The sequence below is a fragment of the Tachypleus tridentatus genome, chromosome 11 (assembly GCF_004210375.1).
Source record: "Tachypleus tridentatus isolate NWPU-2018 chromosome 11, ASM421037v1, whole genome shotgun sequence".
NCBI classification, from domain to species: domain Eukaryota; kingdom Metazoa; phylum Arthropoda; class Merostomata; order Xiphosura; family Limulidae; genus Tachypleus; species Tachypleus tridentatus.
This window is the reverse complement of record NC_134835.1, coordinates 21,412,398-21,439,989: the sequence shown is the minus strand read 5'-3', so window position 1 is coordinate 21,439,989 and position 27,592 is coordinate 21,412,398. Positions and strand designations below refer to the sequence as shown.

Sequence of the window (27,592 nt, the reverse complement as noted above, 5' to 3'; positions counted from 1 at the left end):
AGTAAATGAAAAAAAGTATGATTAGATATAGAAGGAAACATTATAATCAGTACCTTAGATCATAAAAATACAATCAGGTTTCTATACCAGTATTTATGAAAAAACAGTTATGACAGAAACGTTTCAGTAGTATGTTAGTAACATTATTCTCTCATAGAAGCACATGTAGCTGAAAAATACAAACGTAAATTTAAATCTGTAGTAACTCCACAGAAGTATAGAAACACCACTGTAAGACACACAGAATACGCTAATAAGACCTTTGTAAAACACATTTAAGTTAAACCTATACTGTTTCGTCAGGTACACTTTTATTACACTAAACCTATAATAGATGTACATTGAATAGAAGACTCTCAGCTTTTGTAAATGAAGAATGTCATACTTAAATATAAACATTTGAAATCAAATTACCCTTAGTAACACAGTGTATACATAGAATCTTAATAAGAGTATCCACCATTTTATGACACGCACAATATACCAAGTAAGACTATCTAAAGAAAGAAATCCGTAAATATAAAACGTGCACAATAAATTGAAATCTATACTCAATCCTATGGGCTTTTTGTAATATACATAATTCACCTAGTGATGCCTACAGAAACCATAGTAACAACATGCGCGTACATTAAAATTAACCACATACAGAACTTAAATGCCAGAATCCTCCTGTAAACTGTCCATCTGTAGTAACAGTCTCTCTAGCGTAAAGTAGTAATGGGTGTTATAAAGACTAATCGATAGGTTACATTATTGTATTAATATGATATCTACCCATATATCAAGGGTATTGACTTTTGAATAAAGGGTATTAGGTTACATTGTTCTTGTACTCATCATCTCCTTACTTCAGTTACCAAGCAAAAGGAGGGCGAGATACTTCCATACAAACACATTTGATTAATAGCACATATCGTCATGTGAGTTGTGATAAATATGTATATAACGAAGAAACATGTCACGGCTTCTATTAACGTGACACAAATTAAATTAGGTTGTGATACACATAGCTAACATTTTTTACTTCATACGTAAGCTTATTCACAGCACCATTTTACCATGTATGACTGATGATGATAAAACAATAAAATTTATCTAAAACTATATAGATGTGAATAAGTAATATGTTTTGTAGAAAATTGTAGAAAAACTAATTTTGACAGATTTATATGTGTAAAACAATTTAAAACAAATGGATAATATACTGAACTATTCAATACTTGAAATCATCTTGTTTGTAGCTTTTACTTTTCAAAGTACTGTTCATGCTGTTAGAGGAACACTTGTGAAGCCATGGTAAAGAGAGAGAGAGAAAGAGTGGCATCAGATTTGGGGTGCCAAAAGTACTCTACAAGTAGTTGCCAAAATTTATAGTCCATGACATTGAAATTATTACAGTGTTTTGACTACAATAAATCTTTTATTGTGCACTATTATTATCAAAGGTAATATACTTTAATTGTCGTAACTTTTATTTATTGATTCAGAGTATTAAGCCATATGATTACCGAACATATTCGGTACCGCACATCTCACAATTAGTAACTGGCATTATTGGAATATGTACGTCATAGGTCACTCTCCTTTAGTCAAGACTTGGTGGTATTACTTCCATATTCCAACCTATGAACAGAAAGGTGAACGATAATTGCGGAGACATTGAGCAGAACAACAAATTTCCATCGTTCACGAAGCCTCCTCCTAGGAATATGTCTCGCTCTTACAGCATCATTTATCATCTGATTTTCAAGATGAAATCGTAAACTCCATGACTTTTATGTTTAAAATGGGTTATAGTTATTTTTTGTTGAGAATGTAACATAATGACTAGACTGTGAGAGCAATATTGTATGCTAAAATTTCGTTATTGGTGGTTTTATGTTGAACTATGCTTTACAATGTTTGTTCGGTCAGGTGATTTAGGTGCTCGACTCCCAATCTAAGGTTCGTAGGTTCGAATCCCAGTCACACCAAAAATGCTTGATCTTAAACCCGTGAGGATGTTGTAATGTGACAGTCAAACCCACTATTCGTTGGTAGAAGAGTAGCCCAAAAGTTGGCGGTTGGTAGTGATGACCAGCTGCCTTTTCTCTAGAGTTGCACTGCATAATTAGGGTCGGCTAGCGCAGATAGCTTTCATGTAGCTTTGTGCGAAATTCAAAAACAAAAAACTTTTAGATTCAAATTTCTGGTTATTTGAAATATATTGTATACATTTCGTAACATTTTCTTCCGTGTTTATGTTGTTAAAGTACGCTGTCTTTCTTTTCACTGAATGTTATTAAATGTGTTTTTCTATGGATGGATTGTGTTAGTATTTTGTTCATGATGAGTACTGTTAGTATTTGTTCTGTGTTGGTAGTGTTTTGCTCTCTATAGATTATATTAGTGTTTACATGTGCGGGTCATGTCAGGTGTTTGCTCTGTACGTGGGTTGCAAAAGCGTCTGCTCAGTGTAAATTGCATTGATGTTTGCTCTATGTAGTTTAATTTAGTGTTTGTATTATATATTTTTTTTTCCTTTTTTCGATTATTTCAGATAGTATATGTTCTGTGTGGAGTATGTTAAGTAATGAATACTTTCTGAACATTACTCAAATGGACTTTGTTGTGTTTCCTGGTGCAAAGCTACACAATGGGCTATTTGCACCCGAGGAAATCGTACCTCGGATTTTTGCTTTGTAAGTCAGTAAGCATACCTCTGCTTCACCAATTACTTAGAATCATAATTCATATAAACGAAAGTGCTTACACGTAAAATACCCGTGTATTCAATGGACATATATGTCTCCTAAAATGTTTGATTTACAGATAAAAAATATTGTGTGAATAATGTTAAAAGGGTAGACAAACGGTTGATATATATGAAATATGTTTTAACAAAATTGGAAGTTGTTTTGCTTAATACAGAACCTAAGTCTAGGCATATGATTGAGTGCCATTCAAAAAATTCACTTTTTTATATAGGTTTTGTAACCTTCAAATCAAATATAAACTATTTTCAACTTTTCTTTCTTGAAGCCTCCATCTTCTTTATTCGAGAGATTGACAAAATTTTGTTGGATAACATCTAGAAAGTGACTATAATTTTCAAACCGAGAACGTTTAGCCATAACCGACACTGTTTTGTTTCATAACATTGAGAAAGTGACTGGCGTTTTCAAACTGAGTGCTACTGATATGATTAACATTGTTTAGTTACATAATGTCAACAAAGTGACAAGTGTTTTAAAACTTAGAATTATTACCCACAATTCTTGTCATGCTGGATATACTACTGCTACTAGAATTCGAGTTGTGCACATTCAGTTCGCCATCTTTAATTTTTCTCATGTTTTTATTTACGTCTTTTGATCGTTTTCGAGGGAATGGAAACGTCCAATTTTCGATTTATTTATTCATTTAATGATTGTGGATAGAGGTCTGTGTTGGTGAAAGGAAATGTTTAGAATCGTTATGAGGCCCGGCATCAATGTTAATCTCTGCTGATGAGGTGTAGGAAGAGATACAGGTGCCACTTCCTTGGTTCGGAGTATTCTCAGTTTCAGTTCCATCTACCTTCTTCCTACCCATGGCCTTAAAAATATTTTCGCTTTTAAATCTATAAAATCAGAAAGTAATTACTGCTTTTGTGAAGACCATTTATGCTTGAAATCAACATCATGACATTTATCGTCTTTCGAGAATGTGTTTATCGTTATACTTTGTAACCGTGCAAGTAATAGAATTGAAAAAAAAACTTTCTCAAATGAGAAACTGAAAGTTTCAGATATGAGGTACTACATCGCCATTTTATAACACTAATTCTTGTAATTAAATCATTAAAATAAAGTAAAACAGTTGGTTAATTTGTTAATGTCTTTTGACAAATACTAAAAAATAGTAGATTATTCGGCACTGAAATGGTGTTTTCCGATGCAACAATCTATTTTTCTACATTGCCTGAGGATATATTGCCATGGATACGAATATTATATGAACAGTACAACATTGAGTGTTTGTATGTTATATTCATATTAAATTTTTCAATTAAAATTCCAGTGCCTACCTATTTCAGAACATGACTGACAAAGAGATGCACTCTCACATACATGAAAATCAAACACTGTGCAGCTAAAGGTTATATTTACGTATATCATTGTTTTCGAGAGAATAAAATTATATGTCGACAGTCAACACTTTAAAATGTAAAACTTTTGGTGTGTTTTAATTATGTTTTACTTCATTTCCTTATTTCAATAAATTAGAGTAAGAAATAACTTACCCATGGTTGTCCTCATTGCTGCAGTCGTAAAGAAAGGATTATAATTAATTACTCTTTAAATAACGATTAGAATTTTAGAAGTATATCCACGTTATTATAGTAAAATATGAGTAAAATCAATGTGTGTTGATTCAACACATTCAGTTATGCATCAAATAACGTATCAGATTATTAAATAACATCAGCCATCGAAGACAGATGGAGTTTATGTACGCCCTCTCTGTGTATATTTGTTAGCAAAATTTCTCGAAAATGGCTAAATGTATTTGGAAAAATATTGGTAAACATTTGGGTTAGGACCCAACTTTGAAGTTTATTATTTTTTGGAGGATCAAGGTGACAGCAAGGACATGGATATTCAAACAATCCCTATCTATTTACATGGTGGGCATATGTAGAACATTATTCTTCATTGTCCTGCCAACAATAGATCGTGTCCCTTGACAACGACGAACATACAAACATATTTTCGTATTCTTTGGGAGCCGAATATGATCAACGCTAAGTATCAGAGGTATGCACTTTATTGAGTGAGCCAATAGTTAAGACAGATGTTTGACTTTCTCAAGGCTTTCATAGTACACGCGTACTAAACTGTTTAGTGCAGCAAAGTTCATTGTTATATATTCTACTTATGTAAATCAAAGGTAACCGATAAAAACAACAAAATAAGATTTCTTACACTAAATCGAGAATGTTCGTTTTTCGTTGGTTTTTTTTAATTGGATGAAATGATGTGAAAAATTCGAACTCAAGATTTGACTAATGTGAACAAGCAACATTTAGTGCAGTAATAAATTTCCCACTCGCTCTCATTTGCTCTGAGACTCTGTTCGAGGTGTCCCGAGGCCAAGGCGTGTAGTTGGCGAAAACAGGAGGTCGAAATGCCGAAGATATCCCTTAGGGACGTCGAATCGAAGGACCCGCAGCCAACCGTTCGGGCACTTTTCGCTACAACTGCGTGTAGACGTCCGACACGCCGCAGCAAGCTGCGGTTGGTCCACGCACGCGCCAAACAGGCCGAAGAAATGGGTTCCCCCGTCGGTAGGCGGCGGGCGCGGGTGTTTAGATTTCCCTCTCGCTCTCATTTGCTCTGAGACTCTATTCGGGGTGTTTCGAGGCCAATGCGTGTAGTAGGCGGGAACAGGTGGTCGAAATGCCGAAGATATCCTCTAGGGACGTCGAATCGAAGGACCCGCCGCCAATCGTTCTGGCACTTTTCGCTACAAGTGCGTGTAGACGTCCGACACGCCGCAGCAAGCTGCTTTTGGTCCACGCACGCGCGAAACTGGCCGAAGAAATGGGTTCCCCCGTCGGTAGGCGGCGGATGCGGGTGTTTAAATTTCCCGCTCGCTCTCATTTGCTCTGTGCCTTTATACAACGGGAAACTAAGCTTGAATTTTCAAACAAGGTCTGAGTAACTGTCATATTCTTGCTATTGAAATGCCAAGAAAGATGTTTTGAGAATTTCTGCAGAACACTTCCAACTTTGTTAATATTTCACAAGTTTCCTTCGGTGCTGTCCTCTATATGTAAAATCGTGTTTACGTGTATCACAAGCCCCCCTACCACCGTTCTCTTGGTTTGATTTGTATTTCGTGCAAAGGTACACGAGGGTTACCTGCGCTAGTCGTTTCTAACTTAGCAGTGTGAGACCAGAAGAAAGGCAGTTAGTCATCACCAACTCTTGGACTACTATTTTACCAACAGACAATGGGGATGACCGTCACGTTATAACACCACCTTGGCTGAAAGGGCGAGCATGTTTGATGTGTCGGGAATTCGAACCAGCGACTCTCGGATCACGTGTCGAGTGCCTTAAACACTTCGCCGTGCAAGGCCTCTGTTCCACGGGAAATAATTCATTGCAACGTGTCTCTCATACAAATTATGATACGAAAATCATTCAGTAAAAATGCTACACATTTTTGTTACGCACATGATTCATATTCAGTTATACAACACTATCGTTTCATTTTTGGAAGGGCTCTTGTTTAAGCGTTTGAAGTTTTTCTTTAGTGCGCCCCCTATTTGTAACTTAAATAGTTTAACTTCCGAAGTGGGGTTTTTGTTAATCATTTTTAATTATGTATCTGACATTTTATTTTAAACTCACTATCCAATCTTTATTGTTTTGTAGTTGGGTTGTTTTTTTTCCCTCGCACGTTTCTTTTCATCTATCAATCAATTTGTTCGATTTATTGCTTACCATGAATTTCGAGGTTAATGTTACCACTCTGAGTGTCACACATTTTACAAAACATTTTTTCATTGGTAGCAGGTAGGGTAATGCAACGGATGTATTCGTGATTATTATCCAAGATGTAGGTTACTGTATGGGTCAATCACTTTTTTCCTGAACTTCTCCGACTTCCCCAAGAACATATTATTCTGCTCAGGGTTAAATAGGCCCGGTGTGGGCAGGTGCGTTAAGGCGTTCGACTCCCTGTTGCACCAAACATGCTCGCCCCTTTTAGCCGTGAGGGCGTTATAATGTGACAGTCAATACCACTATTCATTGGTAAAAGAGTAGCCCAAGAGTTGGCGGTGGGTGATGATGGCTAGAGGAGATAACCCTCGTGTAGCTTTCCGCGAAATTTAGAAACAAAATGTTGTTGGTAAACATTATTATACGCGTTAATTTGTTACATTGTCACGAGACGTTAGATTTAGAATGTTTTCGTTAATGATTTACTATTCAGTTTGAGGTACGTGAAGACGCGTTGTGGCGACAATAGCATATATACGGTTAGTCAACTTCTTCGTGGTTTTACCTTCAACAATTTCTCATATCTCCTTTAACGACTTCCACGTGTAACTTCCTTCTCCGTTTTCAACCTACTTTAATATTTCAACAGTAAGGAAACAATTACAATATTTTATATATTCTCCGATACGCGTTACTGCAGACTCTAGAAATAGTACATTTCGAGCAAATTTATAATTCAACTAAATTTCTAATAACAAATAAATGTGTACATTAATTCTAATGAATTCGCAAAAGCGAAACATTGATTTAAAAAAAAGTGCTACTTTTTATTTATCTGAAATGTAAAAGTCGGCTTTCACAAACTTTTTCCAAACATAATGTGTTTGTGCCCAGCATGGCGAAGCGTGTTAAGGCGTTCGACTTGTAATTCGAGGGTCGCAGGTTCGAATCCCGGTCGCACAAAACATGCCCGTCCTTTCAGCCATTGGGGCGTTATGATGTGACGGTCAATTCGACTCTTCCTTGATTAAAGAGTAGCCCAAGAGTTGGCGGTGGGTGGTGATGACTAGCTGCCTTCCCTCTGGTCTTACACTACTAAATTAGGGACGGCTAGCGCAGATAGATCTCAAGTGGCTTTACGCAAAATTCGAAACAAACTAAAGCAAACGTAGTGCGTTTTTCCCACCACAACAATTAACTATCCGATATTGTTGAAACGTCACGTTGCTAAGCGTAAAGCCGTAGAAACAAGAACAGGTATCTAATCTAAATACTAAAATGAATGAAAACGCTGGAAAATAACGTTCGGAGAAATGTTTTCTCTCTTTAAAAGATTTCCTTGTAATTTTCTTGAGAAGAACAGTATTTTATTGTTAATTGTAACATTGGTTGTTGCTGCGGTATGTAATTACCTTCTGGATATTAGCCGTTTTATTTTTATCTATTCACGGTGGACAGATAACTTTCTTCCACTTGACAAGATGTATCTACTCTTTCTTTGCTGCATGGCGACAGTGCTTGTCTTAATGTATCTCAAATTAAGTGGATCAGGGTATTCCAAACACAATGTCTTCAGATTTCTTCAGTCGGCAGTGTTGTCATTCATAACGGCAACACTCACTTCCAACATTGTATTTATATCTTACATGCTTAAAATATCTTATGAAACAAATAATGCCAGCTGGAGATTTAAAGCAGCGGTCATCGCTGTTATGAATAAAGAATACCCTGATTTTGGGTAAGTTATGAGATTTAATAAAATCTGTTTTATACTTTAAAAAAATAAAAAAATTGACGTAATTATCTGATGTCAGAAGTATTTTACTGTTAAAAATATGTGGATTAAAGCAACAAAGATGATACTGCGTGTCTTTAATAGATTGAATCTTTCATTAGTTAACTGCATCTTTAAACATAATGTGTAATTTGTAATTAACGAAGTTGATCTTTTGTGTTAATTTTGAAGAACAAAATAACAGTATAGAAATACATCATTGCCCTGCGAATTTTTAAAGTACGTTTGTTCAGTCACAAATAGGCTTAGCATAGTGAGGTAGTTAAGGCGCTCGACTCGTCATTTGAAGGTCGCGGGTTCGAAGTTCCGTCGCACCAAACATGCTCGCCCTTTCAACTGTAGGGATGTAATGATGTGTCAACCAATTGAAGTATTCAATCGTAAAAGAGTAACCAAGACTTAGCGATGACCTATAATGACTAGCTGCCTTCCCTCTAGTTTTATACAATTAAATTATGGCAGATAACCCTCGTGTAGCTTTGCGCGAAATTCAAAAGGAAACATACAAACAGAAATTTAGAAGATTTATAAAGCAAAATAATCAGTAGTGTCGTTAATATTATATTTTTTTAAAATAATAAGTTGTTTTCAATGGATTAATTCATTCATTTTTGTTTCTGAATTTCGCACAAAGATACTCGAACGCTATCTGTGCTAGCCATCCCTAATTTAGCAGTGTAAGACAAGAGGGTGGTCATCACCACCCACTGCCAACTCTTTTACCAACGAATAGTGGGATTGACCATCACATTATAACGGCCCCACGGTTGGAAGGGCGAGCATATTTGGCGCGACCGGGATGCGAACCTGCGACCCTCAGATTACGAGTCGCACTCTTTACGCGCTTGGCCATGCCGGACCGTTCGTGCATGTAGGCGTAGTTGAAATGTTTCAAAACTCGTCACACTACGAGTACATCTCGATTGTAACAGGAGAACACATTTTCAAAAGTTATCAATGTTACTTGATAGAGTGGTGCTTACTTGTGTCAGTATAAATTACTATTTATGTTTTATCCATACTTTATAGTATTCTTCATGTAGTAAGAAACATTTAACTATGCATGATATTCTAATTTCTGTATAATGAAATAAGCATTCATTTTTACAATTTTACAAAGATTAGAAACATATGTTAATCCATTGTGTTTGTTTTTCTCAAAGCACAATAATTTTATCACTAGAATTTAGTTATGTTTTTACATACCAGTATATTACATATTCTATTGATACTTCTTTTATTATTTCAGTGCTTCAGCAGCTGTATATAAAGCGAAAGATAGAGAAACAGGGTGGACAGTTGCTGTAAAGAAGATAACTTTATCGCAGCAATTATACAAAGAAGATGTAATTACAGAACTATTAGTCCTCCGTGAAATAAAACATCCTAACGTAATCAGCTACCTAGACAGCTACCTCATAGGAGATGAACTCTGGGCAAGTATTCTTAGTGTTACATATTAGTGAATTCTCTTGTATTTTCAAGTTTACATTCCATAGAGTGCACGTTTAGGTACTAATCGTTATTAAACATAGTAAGTCAATTTCGAGCAACAGTATTGGTTTGTGAATAGTTACCCACATTATTCTTACAGGTTTGCTTTTTTAGAAATCTTGTTTTAAATAATACATGATTGGAAGACAATATTCTAGATGAAAAATCTAACTCTTCTAGAGTTACTTTAATTTTTACCTCGTGAAAAATTATTTTGGTATTGGTATTTGTTTTACATATATGATTACTGACAGAATCTTAAGTTAGGAACAAATATTATGTCTCATTGTTTATGAGAGATTTTACTAAAGAATAAAATGTAAGTGAAATTTTAAATTGTGTTTATTTAGGTAATCATGGAATATTTGGGAATCGGCTCTTTGGATAATGTCCTGACCAAAACCCGTTTATCTGAACATGATATATCAGCAATTTGTAAAGAAGTATGTTATATTGACTGTTATGAATAAAGATTTTGTAATTTTGTTTGCTAACAGATGTCTAATGATTACAGTTTATTTAAAGGTCTGTTCAAAAATTATTGCAGTTAGTTTCCCATGTCTGTTTTGCAAGCATTACTATATTAATAACATTGCTTATATATAATAATAATAAAAGCATGTGTCTATGCGTGTATGTTAAAGTCATAGCTTGAAGAAGAATGAACCCAAAAAACCAAATATTTTGCACATGTACCAAGATGCTCCTGAGTGTTACTTTTCCACGTACCTGTGCATCTATTTTAGGAGGCAAAGTAACAAAAACCACAAATAACACGAGCGGTTTGTTGCATCACAAAGAAATCACAGAGAGACAAACACATGTGAGCAGGTGTATATATGGATCGTTTTAAAGAAGGAAACTATCAAGATATCTGCATCGAAAAGAAGTTATTCCCTATATAACAAATTTTAATATATAGAGAAGTCAAGGCAAGAATTATTTTCTTATGCTAAAATGGTTTCTAAATTTTCACCATAATAGTACAGTACAGTAGAGATGGATGGATTGAGCCATTCTTGAGGACCATGCCATTTTATTATGAGTTTGTTTCCATTCCATGCAACCAGAAATGACAGTCATGTATGACCAATGCGTTTCTAACGAGGAGTGATCATGTGCCATGATACATGGTTAGTTAACGTCTGTCACTTGGAATATAACAATGTGATAACCTGAGTACAGCTGAATACTTTCATTTATAAAACGACACTGAATGTATAGTAAAGCCGATGGGATTTACTAACAGTCCTTTAACAATGGCTTCCATGTCATGTCACTAAGTTACAGAAGTATGTTTTAATATCGCTGTCATTCTGTGTACTGAAAATACATGAAATGAAACATCTACATAACAAAACTGGAAACTATTTGTTGATATTTTTCAATTTAGAATCTTCACTGATTAAAGAAGGTTTTTATTGTCGGTGATATAACAGAAAACACCTTAACTCGGAAAAGATGCGAGTTTAAAATTGCCCAGGGGCAATTACTGAAGGTGGTTGGTCTCAACCTAAAAAAGGCCACGCTTTTCTCGTAGCCAGTTTAATGTTAGGTGTTCCAGTGGCAGTAATAACTTTTTCATCTTGGCAGCAGATGGTAAAACAACTGATATATCAACCCAATCTAAGCTTGGTATTTCTGCTATTTATAAATTATATATATTTGAACTATTGAAAACAACAAACACACTGAATTAAAATTATAGTGATATTTAAAAGTATTTATCTTTGAAATAAATTTACATCTCATGTAGGTTCTTCAGGGAATAGAATATCTTCACGTTAACAGTGTAATACACAGGGACATCAAAAGTCAAAATATATTAGTTGGTATGGACTGGAGCATAAAACTAGGTAAACTTTAAGACATATAATATCAGGTTTGGTTATTAGAAAAAAAAGTTGACTGCAGGTGTTTTCTTTTTACAGATTCCTAATAATTTGTCCAATGTTACTGAAAATCAGGGGTGTCTAAAACCCTTCAGGATTATCTTTATACACATCTAATTTGTAGCCAAAATGTAGAAATTAGTTGAATATGTAAAAGGAAATACACCTGCAGCTATCTTGTTTTACAATAATTTTGAGCTTGTACAATATTTTAGTAATTTACAGCATTTAAATTGCAATATTTAATAAGTTTTATACCATTTGTATAGATATTTTCATAGAAACTTTTGTCTCTCACCATCCAGCCAAACTGATAAGCTATCTTATTGAACAAAATCTTTTTTGGCTCTGACATGTAGGAGACAAAAGATAGATTTGAAATGATGTTTTCGACACGCCACTGGTATTGAATCACAATGGACAAACTGAGAATAATGTAAAAAAAAAACACACCATCTTCACTTAGCTTGTTTTATTAGAATTTTGAAATCAGTTGGTTTTCAATATTGTGCCAGCATTCAGTGCTTGTGCAATGATTTTGTTATTAAAGTCATTACTTTCATTCCTACGTGAACAGAAACACATATATTATGAAGATGTTGATACGTTACATGGAAATCATGTTTACTCAGAAATAAAAAATATTCACGTATAAGAATTAGTGTTTCCAGTTCTCATGTTCAGTACAATATTAATGTACAATACATTCAGTACAATATCAACTACATAGCATAGCTATGTATTACTCTTTAATAAATGTGTATATAATTTGACAAGTAAGCCTGGTTTTACGTATGTTTACTTGCAATGACACAGTCATGTGCCAAGTAATTTTCTAGCCTCCTTTACTGAAATAAATTGCCATATATTACTTGGAGGTGTTTAAATAAATAGAATTTAAAGAAGAAAATAATTTTACTTTTATATTGTTTTTATGACTATTTACCTAAGATATTTGGAAATTATAAAATAATTTATTGGACGTTACATTTTTTTTTAATACAAGCGTCTTCGAAACACATTTGAGTAAGAATTTTTGTTCTGAAAATAAGTGCGAAACACGAATAAAAAAGAACAGATTTGTAGCAATATTTTGTTCGTTGACAAGATTTATTTGGATGATTAATTGTTTCTATTTTTCTATCAAAATTTGCAATAGAAACAACACAAATCAAAATTACAGTTAACTGTTTGAATATTTCTGTTGTCAATTTATCTTTAACAAATGATAGTAGAATTTTATTTCATTATAAATTATGTGTCTGATTATTGAAAAGATAGTTTTGTTACATCGGTAATTTGACAGGAGGAGAATAGGCACGAAGAATGTTATCTTTATGTTGTCGTGCTCTCATAAAAGGATATCATACAACTGGCTGAAAAAAGTAGTTTTAACAATTTAAAAATTTTACTATCTAAGTTGATCCTAACATGCTGACTACAAAACTGTAAGAATTATTAATATACTTTAAATTCATTTTGTCAGGCTAACTTGAAATTCTTTCTAAATCATTTTTGTTTTCATTTTCACTCAAATGAAAATTTTATTCTTGGTTCTTTTCATCATGTAGCTGACTTTGGATTATGTGCCGTTATAACATCACAAGAAAGTAGAAAAACATCAACGGCCGGCACTCCGTACTGGATGGCACCTGAAATCGTTAAAAACAAAAAATACGGATGCGAAGTCGATATATGGTCTTTCGGGATCACAGTTATTGAGATGATACAGGGAGAGCCTCCTTATTGTAATGAAGATCCCCTCATGGTAAGTGTTGCCAACCAGACCGTACAGCCATGGAGAAAAATTAGATTGAATTTCAACTTTCTCCTTATTTGAATGTACTTTCCTTTTTGTATGTAAATACTTTGATGAGTTGAGAGTAGAAAATTATGATTGAATAAATCTATAAAAGTTTCCTTCTGGATAAATTTAAAGTATTTCGTATAAATTTCAAGATCTTTTAAGAATTTGGGTAAATTAATGCTTGCGTTAGTTAAAGAGAAATGTTTCTGTAATAATATTACTCATAAAAATTATCATTGTTTCGCAATACCCAACTTCTTAATAGTGAGATTTCGTTTACTTGAATACACAAATGATTGTATAATTTAGTTGAAATGTCTTCCAGCAACTCTAATAAGAAAAGACAGAACAAGGCTTGCCCATTAATCACACATATAGATATACATAAAGTCATGATGTCCCATTTCTTTTCAGCTATTTGATCTCATAGCGAAAAATGGGAAACCTGATATTAAAGAAAAGATAACATTTCTCTCGTATTCCAAGATTTCTTGGAGAAGTGTTTACAAGTCGACGTACGGAAACGATATACAGCTTCGGAACTCTTGAAGGTATGTCGTGAATTACTGTTACTTCACTATTTTATTTTGTTTTGCTTTGAACCTATTACCCTAATGACATACATCAAAAGCAATATTAATAAGTCGAAGAATTCGTTGTTGTGCTTGCATGTTCATTTTACAGTTTGAGTACATCGACTTCAAACACCACTGCATAATTTATCATTTTATTTTGTAATATCCATCAATCCCATACAATATCACATTTTACTGCTGAAAAATTTACCTGACTTGACGTCAAGATATATGGTGTACTTAATAGCGATTGGGGAACAATTCAATTCTAGAGCAATTTGTCAGAAAGTCCAGCTGGCATCACATAAAGCTTTTATGCAAGTTCTATAATTTCCTAACAATCCTTCATGCCTTGGGAGCTGTGACATGACAACAAAACTTAATGTATGGTGTTAAACACTGTTTTATGAAGGTTTATTTGTGGGTTGCTATTAAATTTATTCTTCTCAGTATATAAATGTTTTATATGCTAAGTTCTCTGTTAAGACACTGCATGTGGTTCTATGACAGTTATTTCAATCCCTATATTTCATTCAAGCATGAATTCTAAAGAATACTGATTATTCTTACGCTGGTTCATTCAGTTGTCAAGAGGGATCAGTGAAGCGTTACCATTGTGTTGAAATCTACAATCAGTTACCGCATGGGAGAATTATATCCGTAAAATGGAAATAATGACAAAATATTATCTTGTCGTAGCACTTTTGCACAGTACTGTCTGTATACAGAGACTGATTTAACAACATGTTTATCATGTAGAATTGGTACTTTTTAAACAAATATTTTTTTTATTTTTCACTCAGCATCCTTTTATATCACGAGAAAAGAAATGTGAACACCATAACCGAGCGATGTGAGGCCAATATTCATCCTCGTTTATATTTATTTTTTGTGTATTCTATGTGTTGTTGTTTTGTATGTATTGTAAGCATTGGCACGTTAAATATTTATGATGTATAAATTGGGTTATTTGTTTTATATTTAATTATGTTATTTGGCTGTTAAATTTTACTGTATGTATATGTTTTATAATGTACAATATCATTATAAAATTGAAAGAATTAAAGGAGAATTTGTTTGAAATTACATTATTCTGTTCATATTTGGTGATTAAATCAACTCTAGAAAAGAATAAGTAATTAAATATCATATTGCCATTTTTGGTCCAAGTTATTTTATTTTCATAACGGATAATGTTTGTGCTAAAAGTACTCAAATATCTACAAATAAAAAGAAATATAGAAGTTTTTAATAGTTTAATTGGTATTTTCCAAGATATATCAATCCTACACAAAATATTTCAAATGATATAAACAATATCTCCATATTTCGCAGTTATATCACTGAAATTACAAAAAAGTAAAGAATAAAAATAAATGATTCTAATAAATCAGCATGACTATTGATTATTCAACACCATCGCTATCTATAAAATTTCCTTATTCCATCTTACATTGTCGCTTTTACTTTTGCTTTCAGTTTGGGATTTTAAACATTCTACAAACTCTGTGTAGATGTCGGAAACAAATTTTGTGATTATGTATCTTAGTGTTTTGGAGATTTAATGATTTTAATTCAAGAATGCTGTATAGGTGAAATACAGTTGTACAAGGACAGTTATTACAGACACATGAAAGTGATTGGTTTAACTTCTGTTCTCATAAAGGTGTGTAGGCCGTGATGGTAGGTAACTGGTGGCAGTGTATTATCCATCCTTGATCATTGAGATGAGAAATTGATATATTGTTAAAATCTGCACTTTTATGGATTAGTGTAACAAGAGCATCTCTTTCGAAGTGTTACATAAAGCATTCTCTGTTGGGGGAGAACCTTTAGAAGTGATTTATTGTTTGTGAAAAACAGTTTTGCGAGTGAAGTGTACAGAGGAGTGTTATGAAGTAAGACACCCTCGAAATTGATGGTGGAAAATAAGAAAAATATCATCAATATACCTTCTTTAGAGAACAGGTTTGAAGCTTCAATGGCAATTGTCAACCCATTTGTGTTCTTGGTGATTGAGGAAAATGTTGGCAAGCCTAAAACTCATGTAGGAGCCCTTACCAACAACATCTATCTGCTCGTATAATGTTATTAAGGAGGTGTAGAGAGTCTTTAGTCGAGAGTTCAAGCACAGATTTGAAATAAGATTCAGAAAGACCATTATCAGCAGAGACGTAACCCGAGGGCGCAGTCCATCTGAAAAATCAATTCGTTTTATAGCATTGAATGAAAAGTAAAACGTATGTAAACACTTAAAAGAGAGATTCACGAGCTAAGCCACAGACTATACACACTATCCAGTTTCACTGATACAAGGGAATGATAGATTTTGACATTTGTGGAATGAGCTTGGTCTTAAAGAAGTGTTTAGACATGATGTCTATCTCAGTATCTGTTGAAAGCGAAAGCAAGAAACCAGAAAGCTTTATGAATTTTAATTCATAGTACTTCAACTGCCTGGTGAGTGATGCTATTTTAAATAGTTTCTATATTAGTAAAATGATTGATTAAACAGTAAATTATTTATTTATTATATCCACTTGTAGCAAAATGACCTTCATATAGAAACCGAAAAGTGCTATGGGTTATTAATTAATGCCAATAAGTTCTCAACAAAGGTTTTAAACATTTTATTGAATTTATCAGTCAGTTTATAAAACTAAATATCTTAAATAAGCATCCTAAGAGAAGTGAAAACACCAGTAAATGAAAAAAAGTATGATTAGATATAGAAGGAAACATTATAATCAGTACCTTAGATCATAAAAATACAATCAGGTTTCTATACCAGTATTTATGAAAAACAGTTATGACAGAAACGTTTCAGTAGTATGTTAGTAACATTATTCTCTCATAGAAGCACATGTAGCTGAAAAATACAAACGTAAATTTAAATCTGTAGTAACTCCACAGAAGTATAGAAACACCACTGTAAGACACACAGAATACGCTAATAAGACCTTTGTAAAACACATTTAAATTAAACCTATACTGTTTCGTCAGGTACACTTTTATTACACTAAACCTATAATAGATGTACATTGAATAGAAGACTCTCAGCTTTTGTAAATGAAGAATGTCATACTTAAATATAAACATTTGAAATCAAATTACCCTTAGTAACACAGTGTATACATAGAATCTTAATAAGAGTATCCACCATTTTATGACACGCACAATATACCAAGTAAGACTATCTAAAGAAAGAAATCCGTAAATATAAAACGTGCACAATAAATTGAAATCTATACTCAATCCTATGGGCTTTTTTGTAATATACATAATTCACCTAGTGATGCCTACAGAAACCATAGTAACAACATGCGCGTACATTAAAATTAACCACATACAGAACTTAAATGCCAGAATCCTCCTGTAAACTGTCCATCTGTAGTAACAGTCTCTCTAGCGTAAAGTAGTAATGGGTGTTATAAAGACTAATCGATAGGTTACATTATTGTATTAATATGATATCTACCCATATATCAAGGGTATTGACTTTTGAATAAAGGGTATTAGGTTACATTGTTCTTGTACTCATCATCTCCTTACTTCAGGAACAAGCAAAAGGAGGGCGAGATACTTCCATACAAACACATTTGATTAATAGCACATATCGTCATGTGAGTTGTGATAAATATGTATATAACGAAGAAACATGTCACGGCTTCTATTAACGTGACACAAATTAAATTAGGTTGTGATACACATAGCTAACATTTTTACTTCATACGTAAGCTTATTCACAGCACCATTTTTACCATGTATGACTGATGATGATAAAAACAATAAAATTTATCTAAAACTATATAGATGTGAATAAGTAATATGTTTTGTAGAAAATTGTAGAAAAACTAATTTTTGACAGATTTATATGTGTAAAAACAATTTAAAACAAATGGATAATATACTGAACTATTCAATACTTGAAATCATCTTGTTTGTAGCTTTTACTTTTTCAAAGTACTGTTCATGCTGTTAGAGGAACACTTGTGAAGCCATGGTAAAGAGAGAGAGAGAAAGAGTGGCATCAGATTTGGGGTGCCAAAAGTACTCTACAAGTAGTTGCCAAAATTTATAGTCAATGACATTGAAATTATTACAGTGTGTTGACTACAATAAATCTTTTATTGTGCACTATTATTATCAAAGGTAATATACTTTAATTGTCGTAACTTTTTATTTATTGATTCAGAGTATTAAGCCATATGATTACTGAACATATTCGGTACCGCACATCTCACAATTAGTAACTGGCATTATTGGAATATGTACGTCATAGGTCACTTTCCTTTAGTCAAGTCTTGGTGGTATTACTTCCATATTCCAACCTATGAACAGAAAGGTGAACGATAATTGCGGAGACATTGAGCAGAACAACAAATTTCCATCGTTCACGAAGCCTCCTCCTAGGAATATGTCTCGCTCTTACAGCATCATTTATCATCTGATTTTCAAGATGAAATCGTAAACTCCATGACTTTTATGTTTAAAATGGGTTATAGTTATTTTTTTTTGAGAATGTAACATAATGACTAGACTGTGAGAGCAATATTGTATGCTAAAATTTCGTTATTGGTGGTTTTATGTTGAACTATGCTTTACAATGTTTGTTCGGTCAGGTGATTTAGGTGCTCGACTCCCAATCTAAGGTTCGTAGGTTCGAATCCCAGTCACACCAAAAATGCTTGATCTTAAACCCGTGAGGATGTTGTAATGTGACAGTCAAACCCACTATTCGTTGGTAGAAGAGTAGCCCAAAAGTTGGCGGTTGGTAGTGATGACCAGCTGCCTTTTCTCTAGAGTTGCACTGCATAATTAGGGTCGGCTAGCGCAGATAGCTTTCATGTAGCTTTGTGCGAAATTAAAAAACAAAAAACTTTTAGATTCAAATTTCTGGTTATTTGAAATATATTGTATACATTTCGTAACATTTTTTCCGTGTTTATGTTGTTAAAGTACGCTGTCTTTCTTTTCACTGAATGTTATTAAATGTGTTTTTCTATGGATGGATTGTGTTAGTATTTTGTTCATGATGAGTACTGTTAGTATTTGTTCTGTGTTGGTAGTGTTTTGCTCTCTATAGATTATATTAGTGTTTACATGTGCGGGTCATGTCAGGTGTTTGCACTGTACGTGGGTTGCAAAAGCGTCTGCTCAGTGTAAATTGCATTGATGTTTGCTCTATGTAGTTTAATTTAGTGTTTGTATTATATATTTTTTTTTCCTTTTTCGATTATTTCAGATAGTATATGTTCTGTGTGGAGTATGTTAAGTAATGAATACTTTCTGAACATTACTCAAATGGACTTTGTTGTGTTTCCTGGTGCAAAGCTACACAATGGCTATTTGCACCCGAGGAAATCGTACCTCGGATTTCTGCTTTGTAAGTCAGTAAGCATACCTCTGCTTCACCAATTACTTAGAATCATAATTCATATAAACGAAAGTGCTTACACGTAAAATACCCGTGTATTCAATGGACATATATGTCTCCTAAAATGTTTGATTTACAGATAAAAAATATTGTGTGAATAATGTTAAAAGGGTAGACAAACGGTTGATATATATGAAATATGTTTTAACAAAATTGGAAGTTGTTTTGCTTAATACAGAACCTAAGTCTAGGCATATGATTGAGTGCCATTCAAAAAATTCACTTTTTATATAGGTTTTGTAACCTTCAAATCAAATATAAACTATTTTCAACTTTTCTTTCTTGAAGCCTCCATCTTCTTTATTCGAGAGATTGACAAAATTTTGTTGGATAACATCTAGAAAGTGACTATAATTTTCAAACCGAGAACGTTTAGCCATAACCGACACTGTTTTGTTTCATAACATTGAGAAAGTGACTGGCGTTTTCAAACTGAGTGCTACTGATATGATTAACATTGTTTAGTTACATAATGTCAACAAAGTGACAAGTGTTTTAAAACTTAGAATTATTACCCACAATTCTTGTCATGCTGGATATACTACTGCTACTAGAATTCGAGTTGTGCACATTCAGTTCGCCATCTTTAATTTTTCTCATGTTTTTATTTACGTCTTTTGATCGTTTTCGAGGGAATGGAAACGTCCAATTTTCGATTTATTTATTCATTTAATGATTGTGGATAGAGGTCTGTGTTGGTGAAAGGAAATGTTTAGAATCGTTATGAGGCCCGGCATCAATGTTAATCTCTGCTGATGAGGTGTAGGAAGAGATACAGGTGCCACTTCCTTGGTTCGGAGTATTCTCAGTTTCAGTTCCATCTACCTTCTTCCTACCCATGGCCTTAAAAAATATTTTCGCTTTTAAATCTATAAAATCAGAAAGTAATTACTGCTTTGTGAAGACCATTTATGCTTGAAATCAACATCATGACATTTATCGTCTTTCGAGAATGTGTTTATCGTTATACTTTGTAACCGTGCAAGTAATAGAATTGAAAAAAAAAAACTTTCTCAAATGAGAAACTGAAAGTTTCAGATATGAGGTACTACATCGCCATTTTATAACACTAATTCTTGTAATTAAATCCTTAAAATAAAGTAAAAAGTTGGTTAATTTGTTAATGTCTTTTGACAAATACTAAAAAAATAGTAGATTATTCGGCACTGAAATGGTGTTTTCCGATGCAACAATCTATTTTTCTACATTGCCTGAGGATATATTGACATGGGAACGAACATTATATGAACAGTACAACATTGAGTGTTTGTATGTTATATTCATATTAAATTTTTCAATTAAAAATTCCAGTGCCTACCTATTTCAGAACATGACTGACAAAGAGATGCACTCTCACATACATGAAAATCAAACACTGTGCAGCTAAAGGTTATATTTACGTATATCATTGTTTTCGAGAGAATAAAATTATATGTCGACAGTCAACACTTTAAAATGTAAAACTTTTGGTGTGTTTTAATTATGTTTTACTTCATTTCCTTATTTCAATAAATTAGAGTAAGAAATAACTTACCCATGGTTGTCCTCATTGCTGCAGTCGTAAAGAAAGGATTATAATTAATTACTCTTTAAATAACGATTAGAATTTTAGAAGTATATCCACGTTATTATAGTAAAATATGAGTAAAATCAATGTGTGTTGATTCAACACATTCAGTTATGCATGAAATAACGTATCAGATTATTAAATAACATCAGCCATCGAAGACAGATGGAGTTTATGTACGACCTCTCTGTGTATATTTGTTAGCAAAATTTTTCGAAAATGGCTAAATGTATTTGGAAAAATATTGGTAAACATTTGGGTTAGGACCCAACTTTGAAGTTTATTATTTTTGGAGGATCAAGGTGACAGCAAGGACATGGATATTCAAACAATCCCTATCTATTTACATGGTGGGCATATGTAGAACATTATTCTTCATTGTCCTGCCAACAATAGATCGTGTCCCTTGACAACGACGAACATACAAACATATTTTCGTATTCTTTGGGAGCCGAATATGATCAACGCTAAGTATCAGAGGTATGCACTTTATTGAGTGAGCCAATAGTTAAGACAGATGTTTGACTTTCTCAAGGCTTTCATAGTACACGCGTACTAAACTGTTTAGTGCAGCAAAGTTCATTGTTATATATTCTACTTATGTAAATCAAATGTAACCGATAAAAACAACAAAATAAGATTTCTTACACTAAATCGAGAATGTTCGTTTTTCGTTGGTTTTTTTTTAATTGGATGAAATGATGTGAAAAATTCGAACTCAAGATTTGACTAATGTGAACAAGCAACATTTAGTGCAGTAATAAATTTCCCACTCGCTCTCATTTGTTCTGAGACTCTGTTCGAGGTGTCCCGAGGCCAATGCGTGTAGTTGGCGAAAACAGGTGGTCGAAATGCCGAAGATATCCCCTAGGGACGTCGAATCGAAGGACCCGCAGCCAATCGTTCGGGCACTTTTCGCTACAACTGCGTGTAGACGTCCGACACGCCGCAGCAAGCTGCGGTTGGTCCACGCACGCGCCAAACAGGCCAAAGAAATGGGTTCCCCCGTCAGTAGGCGGCAGGCGCGGGTGTTTAGATTTCCCTCTCGCTCTCATTTGCTCTGAGACTCTATTCGAGGTGTTTCGAGGCCAATGCGTGTAGTTGGCGGGAACAGGTGGTCGAAATGCCGAAGATATCCTCTAGGGACGTCGAATCGAAGGACCCGCCGCCAATCGTTCTGGCACTTTTCGCTACAAGTGCGTGTAGACGTCCGACACGCCGCAGCAAGCTGCTTTTGGTCCACGCACGCGCGAAACTGGCCGAAGAAATGGGTTCCCCCCGTCGGTAGGCGGCGGATGCGGGTGTTTAAATTTCCCGCTCGCTCTCATTTGCTCTGTGCCTTTATACAACGGGAAACTAAGCTTGAATTTTCAAACAAGGTCTGAGTAACTGTCATATTCTTGCTATTGAAATGCCAAGAAAGATGTTTTGAGAATTTCTGCAGAACACTTCCAACTTTGTTAATATTTCACAAGTTTCCTTCGGTGCTGTCCTCTATATGTAAAATCGTGTTTACGTGTATCACAAGCCCCCTACCACCGTTCTCTTGGTTTGATTTGTATTTCGTGCAAAGGTACACGAGGGTTACCTGCGCTAGTCGTTTCTAACTTAGCAGTGTGAGACCAGAAGAAAGGCAGTTAGTCATCACCAACTCTTGGACTACTATTTTACCAACAGACAATGGGGATGACCGTCACGTTATAACACCACCTTGGCTGAAAGGGCGAGCATGTTTGATGTGTCGGGAATTCGAACCAGCGACTCTCGGATCACGTGTCGAGTGCCTTAAACACTTCGCCGTGCCAGGCCTCTGTTCCACGGGAAATAATTCATTGCAACGTGTCTCTCATACAAATTATGATACGAAAATCATTCAGTAAAATGCTACACATTTTTGTTACGCACATGATTCATATTCAGTTATACAACACTATCGTTTCATTTTTGGAAGGGCTCTTGTTTAAGCGTTTGAAGTTTTTCTTTAGTGCGCCCCCTATTTGTAACTTAAATAGTTTAACTTCCGAAGTGGGGTTTTTGTTAATCATTTTTAATTATGTATCTGACATTTTATTTTAAACTCACTATCCAATCTTTATTGTTTTGTAGTTGGGTTGTTTTTTTTTCCCTCGCACGTTTCTTTTCATCTATCAATCAATTTGTTCGATTTATTGCTTACCATGAATTTCGAGGTTAATGTTACCACTCTGAGTGTCACACATTTTATAAAACATTTTTTTCATTGGTAGCAGGTAGGGTAATGCAACGGATGTATTCGTGATTATTATCCAAGATGTAGGTTACTGTATGGGTCAATCACTTTTTCCTGAACTTCTCCGACTTCCCCAAGAACATATTATTCTGCTCAGGGTTAAATAGGCCCGGTGTGGGCAGGTGCGTTAAGGCGTTCGACTCCCTGTTGCACCAAACATGCTCGCCCCTTTTAGCCGTGAGGGCGTTATAATGTGACAGTCAATACCACTATTCATTGGTAAAAGAGTAGCCCAAGAGTTGGCGGTGGGTGATGATGGCTAGAGGAGATAACCCTCGTGTAGCTTTCCGCGAAATTTAGAAACAAAATGTTGTTGGTAAACATTATTATACGCGTTAATTTGTTACATTGTCACGAGACGTTAGATTTAGAATGTTTTCGTTAATGATTTACTATTCAGTTTGAGGTACGTGAAGACGCGTTGTGGCGACAATAGCATATATACGGTTAGTCAACTTCGTCGTGGTTTTACCTTCAACAATTTCCCATATCTCCTTTAACGACTTCCACGTGTAACTTCCTTCTCCGTTTTCAACCTACTTTAATATTTCAACAGTAAGGAAACAATTACAATATTTTATATATTCTCCGATACGCGTTACTGCAGACTCTAGAAATAGTACATTTCGAGCAAATTTATAATTCAACTAAATTTCTAATAACAAATAAATGTGTACATTAATTCTAATGAATTCGCAAAAGCGAAACATTGATTTAAAAAAAAGTGCTACTTTTTTATTTATCTGAAATGTAAAAGTCGGCTTTCACAAACTTTTTCCAAACATAATGTGTTTGTGCCCAGCATGGCGAAGCGTGTTAAGGCGTTCGACTTGTAATTCGAGGGTCGCAGGTTCGAATCCCGGTCGCACAAAACATGCCCGTCCTTTCAGCCATTGGGGCGTTATGATGTGACGGTCAATCCGACTCTTCCTTGATTAAAGAGTAGCCCAAGAGTTGGCGGTGGGTGGTGATGACTAGCTGCCTTCCCTCTGGTCTTACACTACTAAATTAGGGACGGCTAGCGCAGATAGATCTCAAGTAGCTTTACGCAAAATTCGAAACAAACTAAAGCAAACGTAGTGCGTTTTTCCCACCACAACAATTAACTATCCGATATTGTTGAAACGTCACGTTGCTAAGCGTAAAGCCGTAGAAACAAGAACAGGTATCTAATCTAAATACTAAAATGAATGAAAAACGCTGGAAAATAACGTTCGGAGAAATGTTTTCTCTTTAAAAGATTTCCTTGTAATTTTCTTGAGAAGAACAGTATTTTATTGTTAATTGTAACATTGGTTGTTGCTGCGGTATGTAATTACCTTCTGGATATTAGCCGTTTTATTTTTATCTATTCACGGTGGACAGATAACTTTCTTCCACTTGACAAGATGTATCTACTCTTTCTTTGCTGCATGGCGACAGTGCTTGTCTTAATGTATCTCAAATTAAGTGGATCAGGGTATTCCAAACACAATGTCTTCAGATTTCTTCAGTCGGCAGTGTTGTCATTCATAACGGCAACACTCACTTCCAACATTGTATTTATATCTTACATGCTTAAAATATCTTATGAAACAAATAATGCCAGCTGGAGATTTAAAGCAGCGGTCATCGCTGTTATGAATAAAGAATACCCTGATTTTGGGTAAGTTATGAGATTTAATAAAATCTGTTTTTATACTTTAAAAAAATAAAAAAAATTGACGTAATTATCTGATGTCAGAAGTATTTTACTGTTAAAAATATGTGGATTAAAGCAACAAAGATGATACTGCGTGTCTTTAATAGATTGAATCTTTCATTAGTTAACTGCATCTTTAAACATAATGTGTAATTTGTAATTAACGAAGTTGATCTTTGTGTTAATTTTCACAGTTGTTGTGTACTTACATATGCGTAATCGCAGTTGTTGGTTCTACGGATTTCTACAATAAGGTGTATCTGTATTGTCAATACGTTTTTGAAACTAATGATTTATTCACCATGTTACGAAAATTACAGATCTGGTTACTTAACAACTTTCAATCTGCTTTCTGTTGTCAGATATCCTGATTATAAAAGATGTAGTGACGGTTGCCCGGAAGGAAAGACATATTTACTTGGTCTAAGCAACCTTTTATTTTACTATGAAATATTTACAGTTGCGATAGCTCTTTGTTCATGTCATATACTCCTTCGTGAATTATTGGTGAGATTTAAACTTAAATCGTCTAATGTAGTATTTTTTTTTTAGAATCCCTTAGTCAGTTAAACAACACTATATAAAAACAAAAAAAACACTTTTTTTACCTAATTACATTAATTATGTGTGAAATTATATATCGATTATTGTAGACAATCTTTTTTTAGAGTGATAGAGTAAACTTACGTTTTACCAACGGCCCTACATGGCCAAGTGTGTTAAGGCGTGGGACGGGTATTCTGAGGATCGCCGGTTTGCATCCCCGTAGCGCCAAACATGCTCGACCTTTCAGCCGTGGGTGCGTTATAATGTGACGGTCAATCCCACTATTCCTTGGTATAATAGTAGCCCAAGAGTTGACGGTGGGTGGTGATGACAATCAGCCTTACCTCTAGTCTTACAGTTCTAAATTAGGCCATCACTGATAACCCTCGAGTCGCTCTGTGCGAAATTGAAAAAAAACAAACAAACAAACCTTTCACCAACACCAAAAACAATCCAAGAGATGTTATTTATAATAAAAATAATGTGGGATTGATTCTTGGTCTAAGTAAGAGATTTAACTTCCTTCATAACTTAAATAGTGTAAAGTCGAATGTTCTACACAACAATCATTACATTATGAATAATATTTGTTGGCAAACGCGTATTTGTGTGGTGTAGTAATTCTTGTTTTATATTTTCTCAAAGAACAATAGAGTGACAGAAGAAGAAGTTATGCAGGAACTAAAAAGTATGACTTCTGTGGGCAATCCCATCGAAAGATATACTTTTATAAAAAAAATTGGACAAGGGTAAGTTTAAATGTAATATGTACACAAGGAGCTTTTTCTGCATTTAAAATTATAGAAAAGTGTGGTGGCTTGAATATGGTAGGTACTTTTATTAGTACTTGAGTTTTTGGTTTCAAATTCTTTATGTCAGTTGTTCGGAAAATTGAGTCCAAAGAATAAATACTTAACATTTTGTGAAAAGTTGCAAAAGAACGATTTCGGGATTTAAAGTTAAATTTGTAGTTAATAGGAAAATAATAGAGATAAAATGTTATGTTTTGATAATAGCACTAATTATTTAACAATACCACTCAACGCATGTTGGTATTTTGTTTAATTTTTGTTGTACATTCACTAGATTTTCTAAAAACTTTCCAACTGATTGAGGATGTGATATTAAGCTGATAATTTTGTAAATTTCACATGAATTTTTTTTTTACTCTCTCTTTCCTCCATACAATGGGAAACTAAGTTTGAATTTTCAAACATGGTCGAAGTAACTGTTATATACTTGGTACTGAAATGTGAAGCTAGATGTTTTGAGATTCGCTGCTACAAGTTCCTTTAATCAGGCTCCTATGTGAGCACTTCACAGTTAGTAGATCTCTCAGTCATCTTATCTTCCAGTGGATTTGTCTTCAGTGGGTTACTTTTTACGTCTGTTGCTTTACTACATCCTTCGACCACAAATTACTTCTGTTTCGGTCTTTGGTTATTCATCCTCTTGCTCTGACAATCACCACTTTAAGTCAGGGCTTGGTCAATAAATATCTGTATGTTGATTGTCCCATTCAACTTTTTCATTGGACGATTTCATTCGGTCCATACCATTCAATGTCAAGTTCTTCTGATTGCTCCTTACTGGCCTATTCATCTGTGTTTATATTAATTATGTAACTACCTCTGTTTCCTTTCCTTTGTTGGAATGTTTTCTGCCATTCATCTCTGGATCAGTAAAGGGTCATCTTAGCGGTTCAATGCTCCTTGCGTTGTTCAGGCTCTTACTAGACTATTGATTAAACATTTTCTGTTTCTTCGGTTAACAATTATCAGATGCCTTGTTCAACACGTTCCATTTTATCAATATTTCTGCATTGATAACTTTCTTCCAGATTCATTGTCTTCTGTGACATGTTGATCTTCTGGACTGAAAATGTTAATGGGGTCCTTCATTGCCTTACTGCTTTACACTTTTCATGTGAACTTTGTTAGACCATTTCCTATAGATTTATTTCCTTTCATCTCAGCCTGTGGTCATTGGTGGGCTGACATTTTAGCCAGGACTATTTCACATACTTTTTTTATCATCTTACATATCTTCTCAT

The 27,592-nt window shown here is 34.3% G+C and overlaps 1 protein-coding gene across 1 annotated transcript in view; it reads left to right on the top strand.

Annotated features, from left to right (window-relative positions):
• LOC143231311 (uncharacterized) overlaps nucleotides 1–14,013 on the top strand; it is a 44,832-nt gene extending 30,819 nt beyond the window's left edge. The window contains exons 11-16 of the mRNA XM_076465861.1: nucleotides 1,593–1,762; nucleotides 9,521–9,707; nucleotides 10,116–10,208; nucleotides 11,522–11,621; nucleotides 13,229–13,425; nucleotides 13,879–14,013. Of these exons, the coding sequence (XP_076321976.1) occupies nucleotides 1,593–1,762; nucleotides 9,521–9,707; nucleotides 10,116–10,208; nucleotides 11,522–11,621; nucleotides 13,229–13,425; nucleotides 13,879–14,013 (882 nt within the window). The remainder of the gene's footprint in view (nucleotides 1–1,592; nucleotides 1,763–9,520; nucleotides 9,708–10,115; nucleotides 10,209–11,521; nucleotides 11,622–13,228; nucleotides 13,426–13,878) is intronic.
• The last annotated feature ends 13,579 nt before the right edge of the window (nucleotides 14,014–27,592 follow it).